The sequence below is a fragment of the Lonchura striata genome, chromosome 5 (assembly GCF_046129695.1).
Source record: "Lonchura striata isolate bLonStr1 chromosome 5, bLonStr1.mat, whole genome shotgun sequence".
In the NCBI taxonomy this organism is placed as follows: domain Eukaryota; kingdom Metazoa; phylum Chordata; class Aves; order Passeriformes; family Estrildidae; genus Lonchura; species Lonchura striata.
The window spans coordinates 3,082,594-3,104,744 of record NC_134607.1 but is presented as its reverse complement, the minus strand read 5'-3'; the positions used below and the strand labels follow the sequence as shown (position 1 = coordinate 3,104,744).

The window sequence follows — 22,151 nt, the reverse complement described above, 5'->3', positions numbered from 1 at the left end:
GAGCACTGAAACATTTATAAAACACTCTGTAAGTTCACATTCAATTTTGCTACCTATTCATTTGGCATCCAATTCATATCCTTTTATCTGACAGCACTGGCCACCTCTCTAAAGCAGGTTTGAACTTCAGGTATGTCTCAACCCTCCCACTCTGCTGGGTCTTTTTTCTCTCTGGCTTCCCAAATGACTTCCCAAAGCAGGAAAATGGGGAGGATGCAAGAACTTTCAAAGTCACCTTCAAGAGCAAAGGATGCAGGGCCCAAAATAAACACACATTTAATTTCTTTGCAGCATTGGGGAGCTCAGAGAATACAGAGGGCAGGATCTGGAACAAGAGCTGCAGCCCTAGAATTACTCCAGCTCTGGACATACATTACAGTTGTTCAGGCTATGTATGTGAAACCTTGCATGAACAACATATTTGCTATACAGTGTTAACATAGCAAGCGTCAAACACCAGTGAATGCCCAGGAGCAGTGGCAAACAAAGCTGGGAATCCAAAAACCACACCATGGTCTGCTAGGGACAAAAAAAAAAAGCCCAAAAAGAAGGCATCTCAAGCTCTTGGCCTTGCTCTTCATGCTTCCTTGGTTCTGTAGTTGGAATACAAGGAATACAGAACTCGCATTATAGCCTTCGTATCTCCGTTCACAATATCTGTGGATACACAAAGCAGAGAGAACAAAACCAGATGGGAAGTATTAGTAATCCCTGGAACAGGATGAGTCTGCACCTGCCAAAGACAGGCTCCCACATTTCCCCAGTCATAATGTGAACTTGGACAATGGAATTGCAAGAGGAAGTGAAATAGGAACTACAGAGGTAGAAAGTAATAATTTGTTAAATTAGCATGAAGAAAAGGGACTTCTGCTGCACTCTGTTGCTGGAAGACAAATAAAGGCAAATAATGCAGAGTAAGAAATTCACTAGCAAAAAGCAGAGTAGATAATTAATAGGGATTTATATCTTGAGGTTTTTATGATTATTCTGTGTCAGAAATCATTATTTTTCGCACACTTTTTTTTTGTTGACACTTTAATTTTTATTGTAATATTTCCATAACGTTTTACTGACATTTGATGCATTGTTTTTGTTGGGTTCTTTTTGTTTTGGTTTGGTTTTGTTTTAATTTATTTTTCAGCTTCTTGCTTCTTCACCAGATAAACTGCTCTTTTATTTAAAAATTGCAGTGGAAGAGAGTAATGGATTCAGAGGGGTTTCTGTTCTTCTTATGGTGCTGTAAATCACTGGGAGAAAGACTAACAAAGAAACACTAGTAAAATGAGATCCTTGAAGAGTTTAAATAGTGTTGCTCTAGCAAGGACTCATAAATAATATTAAATTTACTCACTAGCTGAGGATTTCCCCAGTGAAGGTAAAGGACTTGAGGATGTTGGCACCAGTATTTCTTGTACTGATCAGCTCTGTGTTTGAGGCAGTGCAGAACAGCCAGAGGGGAGGAAGGAAAGCACAGATTTATTTCTTTTCACACAAAAGGTGGATCTCAGCATGGAGACCTGAGCCCACACCCATTACTCTGTTAATGTGAACATAAAAAAAAGCTCTTTAGCTTTCCAGGCTCCTAGCTCTGTGCAGGAAAGCAAAAAGCCCACAGTTTGTGAATGCCCAGCATGCAAACTGCTGACATCACCAAAGCAGTAGTGGAAAAAGAGAACAAAAGGAACAACACAGGAAGCCCTAAATACTTTCTCCCTCTCCATGATACCAATGTGTTATGTCCCCAGCACATGCACCCACTCTCAAATAACTAACAGGGGGCTAGAACTGAAATAATACTTTTTATTTTTAATAAAGATTTGACTTCCTTTTTCAGCCACAAGCTTGTAGAGGAATGTTGGCATTATGTGCCCTTCAAGAGGTCAGACTGCAACCACAGCACCACTCATTAATTAACCACATCCCTCCTCCCATCAAGAACTGTCACCAAATTTTTCTGTGGAGAATTTGAACTGGAAAACTGGACTTGTCCAAATGGAACTTGTTTGTTTGTTTTTGTGGTGGAGAAAGAAAGAGGGGCATGCATGTACATTGGTTCAGTGATGGAAGCATTCACTTGCATGAAGGAGATCAAAATTCAGCTCCCAAGCCTGAACCAAGCATAACAGCAACTAAAAACCTGTGACTTTCATATTCAGCACTGACCCACCACTCTTCAGAGTTTGAATAGAGTGATCAGTGTTTCTGATTTTCCACAGAAATTCTCCAAGATATCTTCCAACAGAAACAAGCTTGCTTTTAATGCACTGAAAGTTTTTATGAGACAGGAAAACAGCTTTGCCTCCAGCTCAGCTGCTGTAATTTCCCTAGAAGCTGTCACTGGTTTAAATTTTAACAAATACTGAATTACTAAACAGTTTAAGTTTAGTGTAAAGTTATTAAACTTATAACAATCCAACTTTTTTAGTATAGAAATAATGATTTTTTCAAAAAGAAGTTCATATACCTCTACAGTTCATTCTGCATGAGGAGCTGTAGAGCAGCCACATAATGAAATGTGCCAGTGTCATTTCCAGAACCTGCTTCCTGCAATTATCCAAACTATTGCTAAGCTGGGACGTTAGCAATTCTATTCCAGGTAAGTTTGCATGTTATGACTCACCTTCAGAGTTCACAGGGAAATTCAGAAGGCCTCCCTCTGCTAGCAACTCCAGTGCCAGGTTAACATTGTGGAGCTGTTGGAGAGAGAGAGATATATTAATATAGCTGACAATATTTCCTAACCAACAGAAGGTTTTAAAAAGTATTTCTCTAGTAGCTGAAGATGATTCAAAGGAACATTCATAAATATGTACTCATATTCCTCTCCTCAGTTTTGATGAAGTGCTCTTCAGAATTTTTACCAATTATCATATAAAATTAGATGTAAAATCCATCTCCAGCAAAACATATCCCATGAGGTGGGCAGAAGAATCCATTTATTTAAAAATAGACCTTGCATGCGAAAGACTTGTGTTAATGAGGAAAACAGGCTAGATTCCTAACTTGATCTAATGGATGCATGGAGCTATTTCTGGGTATTTTTTAAACAATGTCCATATGCTTACCACACTTGGAACAAATGAAAAGGGGAAAGTTCTCTATATTTTCTTTAGAATTGCAAAGATCAGGTATGCTTGTTAGCTAGAAGGTTCTGTTGTACTTCTAAAATGTCTATTCACATTAATAGTAGTAATTATATCCTTCATAACACTCATCAGAAATTCATCCCACATGTATGAATGAAGACTGAGGATTTCTTCCTCATTGCTTTTTACCTCCCTTCCCCACATAAAAGCAGCATCACACACATAAGCAGGAGTTGTAATCGATTTTTTAAAAGTAATAACCCCTTCTAACAGCTTAAGGATAGTTGTTTACTTGGCTGGTAATTAGCAAATTCCCTTCCTCTAAAGGAGTAATAAGACCTGAATGAACTTCAGATTGTCTTTTCCTGCCTTCCCTGAACTACTGGACAATTCTTCCTTTTGGAGGTCGCTGTTCCCTGTTATGTTGTGACAACAAGCACAGGAGTCCCCCCTGCATAAGCCAAGCAAAACCCCTGTGCTCTGAAGTGAAGCAACAGATTTATATTTCACCTGGTTCTCTGGTTTACAAGTAACTGAGGCTGCCTGTTTGGATTCAGGTTGGTTTCCTTCCTCTGATGGTCAGCAGACAGGAGAGCTTAAGAACATGCAGTTCTACACAGTTTACTGATTGGAATGAATAAATCAAATGTTTCCTTAGTGAACCAACACAGCTAAAAAGGCATATTTCCCTCTCTGCAATGCATTGGGGATTTTCAAGGAATGGCAACATGCACACTTCAAAAAGCACCTTCAGACAGAAATAGTAATAATTATCCAAGAAAGGGAAGCCTTGAAAATAAGATGCTTTGTCCAGCTGTGCTTCCTGACTCAAAAGAGCTGGACAGTTTTCTTGAACTTACAACTGGGCAGTGGCCAGGACATCTGGGGTGTTTCAGCTCTGGGCCTGCTTTGGCCAAAGAACCAGTTCTGACAAGCACACAAGCCCTCCATCATCATCTTCTTCATCTCCTGACTGCACAGATATCACCCCTAGTTTCAGCCTGAACTATTTTGTGATCATATTTTTTGTCTCAGAAAACACACACCTTTCTACACTCATAAGCACCCAGGGCTGCACTTCTTTACAGTTACTTTTAAGTGCCTTTTTTTGGCAATAAACACCCCAAAAAACCCTGCAACAAACCTGCCCACATGCAGCGTTATCTTTTTGCACCTCAAAATTGATCACCTCCTAAATTTCTGTCATTAAATGGCTTTGGTTAGAAGGAACTGTATGGTGGATGCACCACACTGATCCCAACAGTGCATGTGGTTGTCACCATTCCAACAACAAATGAGATCTTTTAAATCCCAGCAGAGGCTATATCTTTATACTTTACTGCAGCAATTAATGTCTAAAATGACAGGGAGTTAGAAAGCACAGGGGAATTGAAAGACACACTTTGTGTACGAATGACAGCTGAACTATGGCCGATCGATATTTTTAGTTGTCATCCCGCTTTTCATTTTGTAATGAGCATCAGAGGAGAAACAAATGGGAAATACCACTTTGGCAAAGTGTTCAACAGCAAGTCCAGTCCTTGGGAGTAACTTTGCTAAAATGAAATTATTACGTTTTGTAAATGTAGTACACGTTATGTAAAGAATTGTATTGAAGCAGTACCCAACCCCATTCTATTCTTCTCTGATGCCAGTGATGGGCAGGGTAAGAATCAGGAAGTCTGAGCTTTGATTTGTACCAGAATTTTAGGGCTAGCTCATTTCCAGAAAGATATCTGTGAGGCTAGAATAGGGCTGAACCAAAAAGAAAATGATTGTTTATGGAATTTTAAATAAGAATCTATTCCGTTTATTCCTCTGAATAAAGCGAACAGAAAAGTTAAAAATTTCTGTCCAACTCATGGGAACAGACAAAACAATTTTGAAAACTGAGTGGAAGAGAAAGGGAAGAAAAACAACTCTTAGGAAATGCTTTGATTATGTCTGATTAGACCCTTCAAAATATATTTTCCCTGTTCTTAGATTAAAAAAAAAAACCCACTTTTTTTTTTTCCTAATACTCGAAACAGTTACCAACTGACTGCAATGAAATTTTGATGACATTTGAACCTAGGTGCCAAAGAATTGTTCTTTTAAACTTTCTGATGAAAAGCTCCATGGGAATATTTATTTGTTAATATAGGACCGCTGAGAATTTTTGTTACAAATAAATATTGCCCAGGGGCATTAAATTCTGCCAAGGTTGGGAAAAAGATGAAAGCTTCATTTGCACAGGGAAGCCGTAATGCAAACCATGCCAGAGGAGAGATTTTCTTCTCTGGCAGCTCTCAAGCAAAAAAGATCTGACACATTTCACTTCCAGAGATTTGAGCACAAACCAGGAAAAATAGCTACAGTTTCAAAATTTTCAGAGCTACTCAGAGACCCAAATGAATAAAAGCCTACCCACGCTAGAGACAATCTGAAAATACCTCAAATATCTCAAAATATATCAACATTCTAGACCTGCGGAGGAGGCAGCCCAGCACACACTTCCTTCTGGCTGGTGACAGCTTTTACTTTTAAAGCACAGATGAAATCTGCCTAGTAGAGGTGGAAAAAGGTGGCAAGCAGGTCTGGCTGAGTATGTTGCAGCCCCCAACCTCGGGGGAGGAAAGGATGTAAACTCTCAAGAGCTACCCAAACACAGACAGGGCCTTCAAAATGTTCTGGCCATGTTCTTGATTAATGTATGTTTTTAAGGCAGCAAAAAGAAACTCACAAAGATCCAGTTCTGCTATGTAAGATGTTTCATCCTCTTCAAATCCTGTTTGCAGGACAAACTGGTAGAAGAGAACACACCCATTCCCCAGCACACAGAGCCCTGAATTTCATCAGAAGGCTGCAGAAGCGTGGCCATGCCAAACAAGTGCAAGTAACAGGTGTTTGCCTCCCATGAGATGCTAATTTTGAAGAGGACACTGACCTGTTCTGAGATATTTTGACAGCCTGTGTTGGCACTGCCCCAAACCCCCCTCCTGCAAACACCGTGGGCATGGGACTTCACACACAGCAGCAGCAGTGGAAGCAAGAGGCAAAGCACACAGTTTGGTGGCTCAAGCTCTAAATAATGACAGAACAACCTACCATCTCCATGGTGCTGGCTGGAGTCAGGAAGAAATTCCTTAAATTCAGAAAGTAACCCTCTAGTTGTCCAGTTAGGAGAAGTAAGATAACCCCATCTGAAAACTAGATAAGAATGACCTAAAAATTATTTGGCTTTAGTAAAACATTCCAGTAAATGCCATTCTATCAATAAAGGAAATAAAATGTTGCTCAGGTAAGGAGACAGTCTAATGACTCAGCTCCCTCAACCTCTTCCACACTGAACTTCTTATTTAGTTCGATAAGGCTCCGAAATTCATATTTATGAAAATACAACCTGGTAAAAGGACAGCTATTAAAGCAAACTCTTCCAAATAGGAAAACACTTCAGATGAGCATAAATACATAACTATAAACAATAGAAAATTGTGCCTAGTTATGCATGACAAAACACTTGAAAATTTTCTTTTCTCACAGTTGCCCAGTGGAAAAATCCAGAAGAGAACCCTGTTCAACAAAGCCAGGGTGCTTAGCCAAAATTCTCTTGCAATTTCATACTCTAAAGAAGCTCTACATTCAGAGGATGAGATTTTGAAATGTGATGAAAATAAGGCCTTCATACCATGAAGCAAATGCAGCATCAACAATCACTAAATACAGCAATCAACTTGGCTTTCATTTTAATGTTCAGGACACCTTTATTTCCATCCTGACAAAGAAAGCACCCTTAGGAGTTGGGCTGACTCTGAAAATTACGTCCTGTAGCATTACAAGGGCAGCATTCAATACACAGGCTATATTCTTGCATTAATTATTAGCTTCAGAACCTCAGAGACCAAAGCTTGATATCTTAACTTAAACCTGGAAATCATTATGTTGCCAAATTTCAAATTACTGCAATAAAAAGGAGAATTCCTAATGGTGAGAGGAAACATGCCAATGGCTGACAAAACTTGGGTAACATGTAGCTTGGAGTACACTACCTGAGATTCAATGTCTTTCACATTTAATCCTAATTTTCCAACATGCTGGTCAACAAATTGCAAAAGTGCCTAAAGAAAAAAGAAAGAGAAGAAAGTGAAAGGAAAAAAATAACTTTTCCAGTATTTAAGCTGAGCCTAACAGATTTTGATGTCTACTAAAAAGTAAATTACCTTTTTTACAGCATCCAGTTTATCTGGAGCACAGCTAAATAATTCATCAAAGGCATCATCTTCTGTATCAAAACAACATTAATTGGTTTCATTTTTAATAACTGAGAGATCAGAGCTTTAATGTGGTTACAGAAGGAGAAAGGTATATACAACTTAGAATCCAAGGAGGAAAAGAGCAGCAGGGAGGCAGAGAAAGATGCTTCTTTTATATTTATCAGAGGACAGGATGACAGGCTTCCTTCAGCTTGACCACATCAGAGAAAACTATTTACTTCATTCAGTTCTGTAATTTTCACCTGCAGAGGTTTTCAGTTTGTGCTGCCACCATTCTAAACACTGGCTAAGTTTTACATCACCACAGTTTATAACTTTTCACTTTTTTAGGTTTTTTTAACCCTGAACCTCTGGGATAAAATGCAGGGAGCAGAAGAGCTGTATGTTTTACTGCTCTCCCTAAACAGAAATTTCAGTTACACCAAACTTGGGGAAAAAAAACCCAGCCTCCTTCCTTCAAAAAACCACAAGCAAGATATGGAGAAGTTGCCCTTCCTCTGAAAACTCAGAGACCTCAAAACCCGCCAGTTCTGCCACCCAGTTTAAAGTGGGCAAGGAGCTGATGCCAGCAGAGCTGTGCCCAAGAACTAGCAGGAGTCTAAAACTTCCAAGGAAATTAAATCAATTCTAGCAATAAAGAGAAAATAAACGAGTCCCACCCTCACTTCCCTTTTCTGCCCAGGTGCAGCAAAGGCAGGATCCACCTCCTCACCCAGCCACAACCCAGCTCTGGTTCAAGCATGAGCAAAATATTTGAAACTCTGGCAGCACAATTAAATGGAGAAGCAGCTTCTACAGCACAGGAAAGCAAAGGCAGCTTTGCTTAAGGGAAATTCCTCCCCAAAGACAATGACAGAGAAGGTTCCTTTATGAAAGGGATTCCTCAGGTTTCTCTGTTCTGCCTGTTGAGGGTTGCTGTGGAAGCAGTGTCAGGGAATAGGTGAATCCATCAAGGAAATCAGAGAGAGCCCTCTTCTGGAGCCACGCTTTGGGATTTCTCTCTTTGCTAAGGCTGTGTCAAAAATAGAGAGCATCTTGAAGAGTGAATTGCAGATTTCTCCTCCCAGCAGAATCAGCCCACTAGAAGAAACACCTAATTATGGGTTGGGATTTTTTTTCTTCATTTTTTTTTCTAGTGTTATTTTCTTTTTTAATTTTTTTTCTTTTTTTTTGTTTAGGGCAGAGGGTAAGAGTTGGAGTGTTTTTCACAATTTCAGCCCACACTATAGATCACTCAGTGGAATAAGTGATAAATAGATATTAAATTATATAGTTTGCACCTCTGCAAAGGATGAAAATGCTAAAATAAAGGACACAAAAAGCAGAGAATTGAAATGGTTGCCTTGGTTCTCTGTGTGCTCCTTTGCGGCAGGGAAGAGCAGCTCACACTGAACCCTTCTGCAGGCTTTGCACACAGGGACATTTTTCACCTCAAGTGTTTCCCAGCCCTCAAAAACCCTAAGGGTAAAAGCTCTGGGAATTTTGCTTGACCGAGCTGCCATCCACAACCCAGTACCAGTGGATTTCAAAATCTCATTTGCAAACTGTGGGAAGGAAAGTACAAAAACCGGTAGCAATGAGAAGCACAGCTCTGAAGCCTTTATAAATAGTTCCAACAGTGAGCATGGTCCATGCACAAATCCAAGCTGGCATTTTGCCCTCTGCCAGGTTTCTTTTTTGGGTCATCAACCCCCCTTCGTGCCCTGTCCCCCCTCCCATCAGTTGCCTGTAGCCCACAGGCAAAGTGACCACCCACTTTCCAAGCTGTATTCTCTTGGTATGATCAGGCATTAACAGAAGGCTTTTGGAAGAAAACACCAGGAAAAAAATCCATGAATCTCCATTAACTTTAGTGGGAGCATGCTGATTTTATCATGGGGTAAAAATGGATCAGGACATAGTGTATAAAAGCACATAATGAAACACTGAACTTGGCAATGCCAGCACTTACTTGACTGCGCTCCTTTGGTCTCCCTGGAAGTGCAATAAGAAGCAAGAATTAGAAAAATGATTCAGCAGAGCTGATCTTATTCATAAGCTTTGCTTATCTGCTATCCTGTAAAGCAGGAAATAGAATTCAAGGTGGCATTATCTTTATGCCAGAGTGACTTTCTAACAGACATTTTTAAGTAGATTGTGTATCTGTGTAGGGTCTTGGAAGTATATGAGATTTTAACTGGCTCACACACCAATGAACATTTATTTTACAAGCACAATCCTCAATATCCTCTTGCAATAAGCTGCTCATGATATTAGAGCTTGAAGATGATAGTAGGAAAATCTGTTTCTAGTTCTTAGAATGATATGCATTTTTTTTGGTATATAAATTGTATCCAACTAAACTCCTTTAATAATGGCAGTACCTCGCACACTCAGCAAGCTAAAAAGATTTCTTTCACAATAAAATAAGAAAATAATTGCCTCCTTTCTCTTTATTTAAAAACAAGATAGCAGCAAATTTCAAGTAGATTTAAACCTTTGTGGCTTTAGAAAATTTCTAGTTTAGTCTGGCACAGGTAAATTTACAGTACTGGAATTTTGTTACTATATTTGCTATGAAATTCCATGGCAATAACAAATGCTAAGCTTAAGGAATAATCACATATATTGTTTTATATATAGAATAAATAAAGGTATTGCACCATAATGCCAAAGAGGAAGAGGGAATAAAAAAAAAAAAAAGGGAAGAAATAAGAGAAACAACTCACATGCATATGCATGTCTGGGCTTACACCTTTTTCATCATCATGATCCCAGCTACTTTTTGTAAGGAGGAACACACCCACAACGTTTCTTTTCTGATTGACAGTGTAAAAACCAGATATATCCCCTCTTACTTGTTTTCTGTGATATATTCCACTGCATTTGATGTCTTTAATCCTCCGGAGGTGGTCTGTTGAAAGGACAATAAACAATGTTGGGTTTGTCACACAAAAAAAAAAAAATCCATAAACAAGCTTTCATGACCTGTCTGCTGCCTTAAATAATTATAACAGGGCATTTATTCAATAACTCCAGTACAGTTAGCACAGGTGTTTTGAGAGATTTCTGTTTCCTTCTGCTCTCTTCAGTCTCCAACAGGAAATCTCTTACTTCCCCATCAGAGCAAGTCATTGGTGTTTGCTGCTCTTCCCTTTTATGCAGTGAAAAACATTCTGTGTTTACATACACTGGTGGTGCTAATTTTTGCAACTATATCCCAAATTGTAGGATATTCAGTATCCTCCTACAGTCTCAGAATTGACTTGAAGAAACAAAATAGAGGAAGACAGCATGTAGATATCTGCTTGCAGAGAAAACTACCAAAATGTCACCCCAATGGAAGGGGAGTAAGAACTCCTGTCACCTAAATTCAGCATTAAAAGCCTTCATGATTTATGAATACAATCTTCTATTTTAAAATATTTAGAGACAGTAACAGCAGAATTTCTTCATTTGCTTCTTTACAGAGATCAACATCTGCTTTCAGTTTGGACCATTCCCTTGTTTGGCTGAGGAAGAAAAAGAGCATAGTGTTTTTCCCCTTTTAAAGATAGAGTATCCAAACTGAATACTCAATCTAACCCAAAAAATTCAGAAACTGAAAGGTGTGGTTTACAGGAAATACTAGTATCTGTTTCACAGCTGCACACACAGCTGCTCCTAATTCTAAGCAGGTTTGCCTTGGGAAAGGACTTCTAGGATCTGTAACAAATACTGAAACTACAAATACCTCGATGATGATTGTCTCCACTTGAACATTTGGAGGCAGAGCCAGGGTGGGTTCAAAGTGCTTTGCTATTGCAACCAGAAGATGCAGTGTGCTCAGTAAGTCCTTTGCCAAGATAGCTGTTGAGTGTAAAGGAAGAAAACAATGCTCAGTGTGCAAAACATGTGAACTTCCCTCCAACATCATGAATCCTCTCTGTGCAGAGAGCCCCAAAGTCATGGAGGGCCAAAACACAGATTGGGGTTTATATAATATCAAAATTTAGCAATAGCACAGCTTAAAAATGAGACATACAGGGATGCTGAAGGCTCTTAAGTGATCTACAAGCCACACACACAGAGGAGGCAGACCCAGGCGGGGTCAGATATTTCTGTCTCACTTTTGATTCAACTAGTAGCTGAAAACAGGTTTTAATTTAATTACTGTTCTGGCAGCACACTGCCTCACAGCAGCCTTACAGCACAGGAAGCCTGTGATGGAAAATTTTCTTCAATTTCACTTCTGCACCTACATTCCACACTCCATTTCAGCTGACTTTCTTCCAGTTGCAAACACTTGGCCACAGCTTCCAGAATCACAGAGAGTTTCTGTCGCTGTTTTTTTTCTGTCAATGCAATCTTCTCAACATCCAGCTTGAGAGAGCCTAAGTTTTCTTTTACAGAGGGTTCACAGAAAGAAGGATGCATTTTAACATCATTGTAGAGAAAACAACCAATTAGAAACATAAAATGACAGCAAAGCACACAAAGTATTGTTTTAAATGTTCAATATCATTTAAGAGCTCTGCAAAAGGGAGAGGACTCAAGTCACTCCTTGTAGCATCATCCTGCAGCCCTAGCTCTTTCTATTTCTTCTACAGAAATCCAAAGAGTGAATCTTTCCTGTAGATAATGTACAAAGTTGATATCAACTCATATATAGAAGAAATCTGAGGTCATTGCTTAGGCAATTAAACTATGAAAATCCGCCAGTCCTACTCATGCTGCTGTGCTCAGCCTAGGTGGAAAGGAGATAGATTTAAAAGATGTCCCCAAAGAGAGTGAAAAGAGAAAGAAAAATGTAGTAGGGACAGGAGAGATTGAGAAACAGAAATAGATAATGGGCTGCTCCAGGAGGTCACATCTTTATACAAGCACCACATAGTGCCAAAAGCCTCTTAGATTTTTACCAGTTCCAAACCAGAACAGTTCTTTGGACCTAGAGCTTTTAAGTTTTTGGTGGGTTTTTTTTTGTTTGTTTGTTTGTTTTTAAGGCAATAAAACATATGCAGTATTCAGCACAGAGAGTGCTGATTCCATCCAATGTTTCTGGTAGCACCACAAGCCACCTTTGTGTTCCTGGTTTATGAAACTCTCCTTCATCTCAGAAGCACTGAATTTCACACTTCATAGTTAACATTTTCATTATGTCAATTACAGGTATTAAGAATTTCTTAGAAGTACAATAGCCACATGAAACGATAGTGGGAACTTATTCCGAATTGTGATTATCACAGCTGGCCCCCAGTGCAGTGAGAAGTGATGACAGGTCCCTGCTACCATGATTCCTGAGGTTTATTCTCTGATTGGAAAGTCCCTCCATGAGACGTCTGCAATAACTAAACTCAAAGGAGCAGCTCACCCAGGAGATGATGAAGTACCAGCCCATCATACAGATCTTCCTCCAGACTTTTAACTACTATGTGCTCCTCTTTCAGAGTTCCATTGATCCAATCAGTCAAGAACTGCAGGGGAAAACAAAGCAATTATAATCCTGTTGTTCACATAGCACAGCACTCAGGACTATATTGTCTTTCACCTCTGTCTTCAGCCTCTTATTTCAGATCTTGGTTTGCTTTCAATCTCCACTTCCTTTGTGGTTTTTGGTTGTTTTTCAAAGGGTTAGTTTTCCCTAATTTTTAAGTGAGACAGACATCTTGCTACTTATATTCCAAGGAATTATGTTATACAGCTGGGAAAAAAGACCCTCTTTCCACTTCCACCAGGGAAAAGCCTGCACAGTACACTTCCCATTCCCTGCCTTCATCCCACATCACAGAATTCACAAAAATTCAACTGCCAGGCAGAAGTTTGTGAGAAAAGAGGCTTGGCTCATTCTGTGGGTAGTTTCTTGTACTTATCCACACTACTAGCACTCCTCCCTCTCATCTCCTGGTTTTGTTTTCTTTTTCTTTCTGCAATATTGTACCACTCAATCCTCAAATACCTCCTTGGAACTTTCTTACGTGGCAGTCCTCCCATTGGCCTTCCAATATCCTTCCTGCCTTTGCAAAGGGGAAGCTGCTCAGGAAGCCAAGGTCTGGCTACAAAAGGAGAGGAACCACATGTGCTCCTAGATGGGAGAACAAAGCAGTTCCTCAGTGCTTTATCCACATGTGTTTTATCCACATGTGTTGAGGGAAAGGGAAGCATGTGTTTTATCCACATGTGTTGAGGGAAAGGGAAGGTGACCTGGTGAAGCAGAACAGAAAAGCAGTAGCCCTAGCTGGCTGCCAACATGAACATCCCTCTTGTAAGAGGGAAGGGTATTGCTTTTATTGCTGTGATTGTTACAAGTGAGCGTCTGGAGTGGATTATATCCTTCTCACTTGCTGTACACAGAGGAGAAAATTCGTACCAGATTCCTGTAAGCTCGCCAACATTAACAAAAATGTAAGAAGGATTTGAAAAGAAAAGTCTCTGAGAAGCTTGAAACTGCAAAAGAAATAAAAAAAGCCTGAACTGGGAAGCTGTCAAACTGTAAAATGCATCCTCAGCTAAGAAGTAACAAGAGCAGAAAGCTGTGCTCTTCAGCTGATACTTGGTGACACTTCAGATGTGTGAGGGGCAGAGCAGAACCCCAAACACAGGAGAGCAGCCAGAGGGAAGTCAGAAAAGGAGCAAGCACAGCTGAGCACAGACCCATGGCATCCCTCCTGTGCTCTCCCAGCCACATCCACAGCCTGCAGCTCACAGTTCTGCTTTCTGCCCAGTTGTGGGGGCCCCACTCAGCTGCAGAGCAGAGCCTCATGTCTAAAAATGAGCAAACAAAGAAAACAGAAAAGGAATACTTTGAGAAGTTTGCTGCTGGCTTCCGAATGTAACCATCTCCTACTTTACATGCAGATAGGTATTTACAGCAACTACAGGGAGCCATTTCGGATTTCTCACTTCTCCAAAGCCACCTCCAAATGAAAATTCAGTGAAAGCCTCTCTCCCCAGTGAGTTTCTTTGCTTCCCTTGTTCTTCCCTTGAATATTCCTCCCTGTCCCTGTCTCCATCCCAAATGTTTCTCTAGAGAAGCCATCAAATTTTTAGATGAAGAAGGCAATCAAGGGGCACTGATGGGAACCCAGAGGACTTTGTCTCTCTCAGGACACAATTTCCATCTCCTCATCACACAAACAAAAGATGTTAGACAGTGATGAACATCATTCCAGTAATCTCTGACAGGAAATGGATTAAGCACTGAAGATCACAGAAATTTTCATAACTGAGGAAAACTCTTCATTTTTGGCAAACTCAAAATAACAAATCCAGTCTTTCTATAGACAACATAATTGCATTTTGCAGCACTACTTTTCAGACTTTTCTTTTTGTGTAACTTCATGAAAACCTGATACAAAAATCAAATCTTTTTGATCAAATGTGCATGAATACCTAAAATAGAAACACACCTATCTACATGTTTATAAATGCTACAAATTATGACCAATAGCACATATCTTAAGCTGCTTTTCATAATATTTCTAACAATTTCAGCACCTCTATAATGCAAGGAGTTCTGGTCTCATAAGACACATGCAACTTTTCTTCCAGGAGGTTTCATTACGTGAACTGTGCCATTAGAGAAATCGAAACACTGATTGAACACACCGGGGAGACTTTCAAAATTAGATGGAAATAAAGTACTCGTCTATGGAACAGGACTCATCCTTCACAGTTACCTCAAGAAGGCAATGTACCATACAACAGCAGAAAGCTTCCATCCCGAATTCCTGGTGACTTGCACACTCTTCATCCCATGGCCCTCTGCTGACCTTGCCAGCTGAGCCAGCTGCTGCTGAAGGCTGTTGCAAATCAGCAGAGCAATCCTAAAAGCTACCATAGGATCAGTGCAGCAAACCTGCACCATATCTCTCCTTAGTCACAGCAAATGCTGACACAGGTCTCCTTGTGGTCCCAGCCTGGGTTTTTGGCTGGATTCTCGTGGCTGTTTAGCTACCATCACAATGCAAGGGCAACTGGGTGCTTCTGATGTGGCTCGCCCACACAGCTCAGGTTAGGAGAGGTGTCACATCAGAAGCCACTCAGGTTTATATCTGCACTGCACACCCAGCAGTGCTCATGGCATTGGAAGCTTGATCCTGTATGGCCCCAGCCTCCCTCACACTGTGTTGGATCAAAAGCTTATTTGGTTTCACTTGTCTGGTGCCCAAACACCAAAAGAAGAGCTCATTCCCATCTGTAGAGAGTGGGGGACTGGGGTCAGAGAGCTGGGCAATTTATAGGGCCGAAAGAAGTTGAAGAACCAGGTTCCTTGTTTCCTTTAGCACAGCTCAAGGTGAAGGTTAAACTATACAATAAAAAGTGGTACCAGTTTCAATTCTTCCAGTCTGGGGTTGTTGCTTGAGGTCGGCTTTATGAGTTTCCTCTTCTCGCCTGTGGTAAGAAGCAAACAAGATCCATCACAGTTATCAGATATGACTGTGTATAAAGCAAGTGTGCAGATAAATCTGCTATCAGTTTGATAGTCCCAATATAGCTAATTGCCTGATGTAGAAACATTTATTTTTCATTTTAACTCATTCCTTATGAGCAAGAAACTGGTGTAGCAGACTACTAAGTCTGCTGTTGGAAATGATGCTTCAGTGTACTTCAAATGAGTAAAATCTAGATGGACAGTTTTAGAAAGAGGAAAACACTTTGTCAGATCCACATGCGTGAAACTTAAATTTCAGTTAAAGAACCAGCTGGACTTTATGTTGCTTCTTGATGATCTGCCCTCAAAGAGTCAGCAGGCAAATTGCACACACAGAGCTTACTCATTTCTGATACAGCCATGGGATCACTGCTGAAAAATATAGAATACATTTGTACAGCACATTTTCTGTTTGACCCTTTAGGTGGTTCTTTGGCCTTTTTTCTGTCCTGGTCCATAAAGCACATACCTTTAGCGATGACATTCTCAGTTAGGAATCGATCAAGTGTAGAAGGCTGTGTAAATGCATTTAAAAAGTCTGGATCCATTGTCTTTAATCACTCCTGGCAAACTGGTAAAAAACATGGGGGGGGTGGGGGGAAGGGAACATGAGCAAAAGCACGTAAAGATCAAAATTAGTGCTAAGAAAACAAAAAACTGAAGGGGTTTGTTTGTCAACTATTTCATCACTAGCTGCTTTTAAAAAATCTGAAAATATATTTAAATGTGTGCAAATAAAATAGAAGTTTAAAACCATTTTCATTTTTCTTTTGTGTTAATCATCAAAATGTAGGAAAAAATAACCTGAAGACCTGAACTAAAACTTCCTTTAATTACATTTAATTTTATTTTCCCTGTATTAGATAAGTAAAACCCTATTTTAACTGAAGTGAAAAAAGGTTTCAGTCCCTAGATATTAATGTATAAAAGCTAGAAAATATAAAAGTTACCGATACTTAAGGAGTATTAAATCCAGAACCAATAGTTAAATTACTGAGATAAGTTACTAAATATAAGCAGATTCCTTTATTGGTACAGATATGAGGAGACAAGGACCGCTATTGGCATCTGAATAGTGTCTTTAACAAATTCTAGTATGGAGTCCTAGAGTCAGATTGGAAAAAAACTCTGAGATCATTGAGTCCCAACTGCTCACCCACCACTAATGCTCCCAAGTGCCACATCTGCATTGTTTTTGTATCTCACCAGGGATGGAAACTCCAACACTTCCCTGGGCAGCCCCTTCCAATGTCTGAGCACCCTTTCCATGGAGAAATTCCTGCTGGTGTCCAACCTGGCACAGCTTGAGGCTGTTTCCTCTTGTCCTGTCCCTGTTCCCTGGAGCAGAGCCTGATGCCCCCGGCTGTCCCCTCCTGTCAGGAGCTGTGCAGAGCCAGAAGGTTCCCCCGATCCTCCTTTGCTCCAGGCTGAGCCCCACCAGCTCCGTTCCCTTCTCCGGACACGCTCCAGCCCCTCCATGTCTCTCCTGTGCTGCGGCTCCCCAGGTGCCCCGGGCTCCGAGGTGTGGCCCAGCAGTGCCAGCACAGGGACAGTCCCTGCCCTGGCCCTGCTGCCACGCCATGGCTGGCACAGCCCCGGCCCATCGGCCTCCTGCCCCCGGGCACAGCCGGCTCCTGTCCAGCCTGTCCCCAGCGCCCCCAGGGCCTTTCCCGGCTTCCCAGCCCCTCTGCCCAGCCTGGAGCTGCAGGGTTTGGTGTGAGCCAAGGACAGGATCCAAACCTGACCTTGCTGAACCCCACACAACGGCTTGGGCCATGGATCCAGCCTGGCCAGATCCCTCTGCAGAGCCTGCCTGCCCCAGCACATCCACACCCCACCCTGTGGGAATCCAGAGCTTCCCTCTGGCTGCCCTGGCAGGTCTGGGACCCTGGCAGGGGTCAGGAACCCCCCTGGACAGAGCCCCCAGAGACACTGTCTGTGATCTCTGCCCATGGAAAACAGTTTTCATTCTTACAGGATTAATTACCAGCTCTGAGGGTTTGATATCAGTAATAATTAAGTGTGGCATGGGTGCAAAAGTAAAATTTTAGGATTCTAGATTAGGGGTTCAAAGGGGACAAGCTGGAGGAAATTGGGTGTGTCCTGTCCTTTTTCTCCTTCTTCATGCCCTCCATGTTTCACTGTGGTGTTGGCAGTTTTCTGTTGGTTCAGGCTGGGGACACGCTGTCCAACGTAGGTGACAGATATTGGCACGTTATTGTAAATCCAGCCCAGGGAGTTTCTGGTATTTAATGTTTGTAACATCCCACTGAGGGCAGAGCCCCACACGCTGCCCTGCAGGACAGAGCTGGGCAGGGCAGCAGAACATGTTAGAGATAAACAGAATAAACAACCTTGGAACCAGCACAGACCAATTATGGCTTCTGCTTTGGCAGCGAGGCTGAAAGACAGAGACTTTCTACAATCTCAGAATCATCAATACCTCAGATTCTGACACCACCCTGCTGGCTGCTGCCCATGAACTGACTGGCTGTGCCTCCATCCCCTCCCCCAGATCATCAATAAAAACAAGAACCAGGACTGGCCCCAGTGCTGAGCCCTGAGTCCTTGGGACTGTTCACCATCTGGATTTGACTCCATTCCCCACCACTCCCTGGGCCCAGCCTTCCAGACATGCAAGAAGCAAAATGGTTCTCTTCATAAACTAAATGCACATTGATTAATGTGCCAGAAATCAGAATTACAAACTGCAATTGTACTGTGGCCTGCAGAGGTGGAAGAAATTATAGGAGGATGAGGGCTCCAGACACTTAGAGCAGACTATTGTTCTAGCATGAGTAAGAGAACTCATCCTTCCCAACAGTCTCTGGAAGTCAGAGCAGAACAGATGTGATGACCAGCAATACTTTTACTGCTGGCCCACTGCAGAAGAGGGGTTGATGACCAGTTTTGTGCTTTTTAACAGAAAATGAAATGCTCCATATTAGAGGTTCCCTCAGGAGAGTTCTCCTACTCTCTACCCAGGGTGCCCACATTGGGAGCCCTAAGGCTTCCTGTGAAATGAGTGGGAATGGCACTTTTAAAAAACAATCCAGAGCACTTCAATGAGTGGCTAATCCTAATTTTAGGAATGGCATTCCCTCCAATTCTGGTATCAGAGACAGCCCTAGCTGGTGCTGCAGGTGCCTAAAGTGAGATGCTCCCACCACCCAGACAGGCACCTGCTGAAAATACTGTGGTACAGAGATCTCCAAAGTGACATTCCTCTGCTTGATAGCTTTATACACCAAACAGCACAGTGCTGCTCTGAAGGCTTTCACAAATTTCTTACAGGTTCCAGTCGGTGTGTTATGAACATGTATTTTAACACAGATTTTGCCAAAGCTGAGAGAATATCGGGAGAAAATAGCAATTGGATGCTTTTGCACATCAATCTGGTAAAACAAATTGGCACAAAATTGCCAGCAAGGCACCAGGAGAAAGGGTCACAAGAGAATTCATTTCAGTATGCTGGTGGCAAAACTGAATGCTATCTGTAAAAAGCTGCTTGATAAAAAAAAAGATAGGAGAAATTGAGTGATGTAGTGCCTGAGGAACAACTGAACTGTGTGAGATAAGACTGCCCAGATTAAATTAACTGAGAGAAGTTAATTAACAGAGAGCAACCCAGAGGACAACTTACTTTTAAATTAGGTTTCTGATAGCTGTGATGCCCTGGGAAAGTCCAGCTTATAACAGAAATGGTCTGTGTAAACCACAGCTTACTCTCACTCAGCTTTGCAATATTCAACTTGTGTATCTCTTACTTCCCTCAACTATCAAAGTGGTGTGTGATGCCTGCTACACCCCCAGGCTCTTTTTGGTCAAGGAAACTGAACATCAGGAGCCATTCTCAAATTTGGAAACCTGTAGGGCAAGGCCTAAAATTCTGAATTTTCAATAAGGTAGCATAATACCCTCTAGGGCCACAGTCCTGTGTGTCAGTCAGAGTTAAATCTGCTAATTTTAATTGGGTAAGATTAACTTGCCTGGTATCCAGTCCCCCCCTTTCAGTACCTTAGGAGAAAAAACCAGAACCCCAAAATCTATAAGCAGTGCAAGGATATAGAGACACTTCCCCAAAACACTTTAACAGTCTGCAGTTCAGCCTTCCTAAAGCAAAGCTGGGGGCTGGTCACCAGGAGCTATCAACACATTTACTCCCCACTCCCCCCTTGAACATGTCTCTCACCCCTCAGCAGTGAGGAGGTGCAGTTCACATCACCTGAAGCTCCATCTCCTGTTTCTTGCTCTGACCCACCAGCCCCCCATGAAGGCATCAGGCAAAGGCCAACTGATCCACATTTTTCACACCACTGTGTTAATGCTCCGTGTCAATCCTGCCCTACTGCCCCAAAGCCTCCACATCCATCTCTTTCCAAAACTGAGAAAAGACAGCCTGGCGTTACTCTTCCCTGGAAAACCAGCTGCTCATCCTCAGTGCTGTTTTCTGAGCTTCCTCCAGCACTATCACAGCCTTTTGGAAGTGCTAGGAACCAGACCTGCCCAGATTTAGAAAGGTGCACTGCAGCATTCACAGTGGTCTCTGCTCCTCTCCTCATAAGTCCTGTTTGCTTTTTGCATCACTGCTGACCCTTTATTGGGAATTATCTACAACATCTCCAAGATCTTATTCCTACATAGCAACACACCATTGAGAACCCATAATTTATTGTATTTCAGCTCATATTTATCAGTATTGATTTCCCAAAGGCATTTCAGAGTCTGAGAACTGCAGTTCTCCAGCATTTAATAGACTCACTGCTTATTACTTATAATTAGCATTCCCAAGCTGTCCTTCATGTGGCTCTGCAGCATATTGGTAAGGCTTGATCCCAGGCAACAGCCTTTCAGAGGATAACATACTGCAGAAACAACATAAAATGGAACATGCCAGGGTTGGGACACCTCCTTGGGTGAGCTGTTTAATGAGAAATAGGAAAGGTCAGAAGAGTTGGTTCTCACACACAAATTTCCACATTTGCTGCAATCAGCCCCTGACACCCATCAGTTAAATTTTCTGCTCAGAGCTGTGGCTGACATCCTGGTTTTCCAGCCCCTATCCTCCTGCACACATTTTTTTATCAGTACTTGGAATACATTGTAAGAGACAACTGCTTGAATACTGACTGTACAGGCATTTCATTATGGCAACTTTAAATGAAATAGATGCTTAATTATGGGCTAGTCAAAGGAAATGGCATTCTCTGAATGAAATACTCATTCTCTGAGTATGCCATGGATGTACAGGCTTTGATTTAAACCCAAGGGATGTTTGATTTCTTGTGTGCCACCTGCAGTGGCTGCCAAGAAAGTTCTTAGATCAGGAGCTAGGCTATTGCACAAACTTGCAATGTCACAACTACTGATAAACAACTAATTCACAGGGTCACTTTCCCTCCATGAGTCTTCACAGGGTCTGTCTCCCAGATATCCCCAAGGCACCACACAAAGCACTAATGGGAGTCTCTGGCTTACAAACCAGCTGTAGAATATTCACAAGGCACTTTCCAAATGCTACCCAACTGTTTCACCTGTTTCATTTCCTGTTCAAAAAGACAAAAGTCCTACTCTGCCTAGCGTAAACACATTTCATAAGTAAATTACACAAAGGAGGAGGAAAAAAAAAAACAAATGGGAATGTTAATAGTATTATTTCCACCTTTGGGAAACTAGAATTAGAAAACAAGAAAAAAGAAAAAAAAGAATGCACATTTTGCACCCAATTTAAAATTTAATTTTCACTTCCCTGTGTAGTGCCACTTTTCAGGAGCCATCTTTGCTTGTAAGAAGCAGAAGAGATGTTATCTTAGTAAGAACAATCCACACAGACCCAGAAAATCTTCCAGTTACGAACACTGATTATGAAGAAAAGCACCCAAAGGAGCCCCATTTTCCAAACTTACTTTTCTCTCCTTCAGTAACGCTCCAGAAGCTCTTCCAAGACCTTGTCCCAGCAGTCTGGATGCAATTTCTGGGGGAGAGGGCTGAGTCCAGGCTCGGAGGCTCCCATGCAGGGCAGCACAAAGCACGCCAAGGGGAAGTCGTGCCGCAGTGCTCCGCTCTTAAAAACGAAACCATGGTCCCATCCGGAACTGAACTGGCTGTGTGCTGGTCCCTGCTGCAGAGACTGAAACCATCAGGAGCACAAGTGCAGGAAACATGCAGCCCTGCAGCTCCTGAAGCAGCAGAAAATGTTAAAAAGGTATGATCTTTCTTGGATGGCACTGCCCAGCGTGACTGGGCAGCTCTGCCCCTGGCGCGACTCACAGAGCACTTTTGTTTTCTTTGCAATAAAAAACTAGCCAAGAGCAGACATCATGCTCCAATACATCTTTTCCTCATGCTCCTTCAGGTGTTTTATAGAGCAGATCAGGACCACTCTACCTACCTGGCAGAAGGAGAAACCTAGAAAATGAATTC

The 22,151-nt window shown here is 41.7% G+C and overlaps 1 protein-coding gene across 1 annotated transcript; it reads right to left on the bottom strand.

Moving 5' to 3' along the window:
- Positions 1 to 253: 253 nt before the first annotated feature.
- PARVG (parvin gamma) lies at positions 254 to 21,752 on the bottom strand. Its single transcript, XM_021535519.3, has 13 exons — positions 21,635 to 21,752; positions 16,198 to 16,299; positions 15,624 to 15,688; positions 12,669 to 12,771; positions 11,560 to 11,700; positions 11,052 to 11,167; positions 10,177 to 10,232; positions 9,291 to 9,313; positions 7,286 to 7,347; positions 7,115 to 7,183; positions 6,174 to 6,275; positions 2,621 to 2,693; positions 254 to 657 (listed from the first exon to the last, which is right to left on the bottom strand). The coding sequence occupies exons 2-13, from the start codon at positions 16,274 to 16,276 to the stop codon at positions 578 to 580; spliced, it is 969 nt and encodes a 322-aa protein (XP_021391194.1). The 5' UTR covers positions 16,277 to 16,299; positions 21,635 to 21,752; the 3' UTR covers positions 254 to 577.
- Between the last annotated feature and the right edge of the window lie 399 nt (positions 21,753 to 22,151).

Excerpts from the sequence above, each read along its gene's own strand:
- PARVG (XM_021535519.3), bottom strand. The coding sequence starts at position 16,276 with ATGGATCCAGACTTTTTAAATGCATTTACACAGCCTTCTACACTTGAT. Across the intron at positions 11,168-11,559 it reads GCTGAAATGGAGTGTGGAAT|CTATCTTGGCAAAGGACTTA; the intron begins GTAGGTGCAGAA and ends TACACTCAACAG. Across the intron at positions 6,276-7,114 it reads TGAAAGACATTGAATCTCAG|TTTTCAGATGGGGTTATCTT; the intron begins GTAGTGTACTCC and ends ATTCTTATCTAG.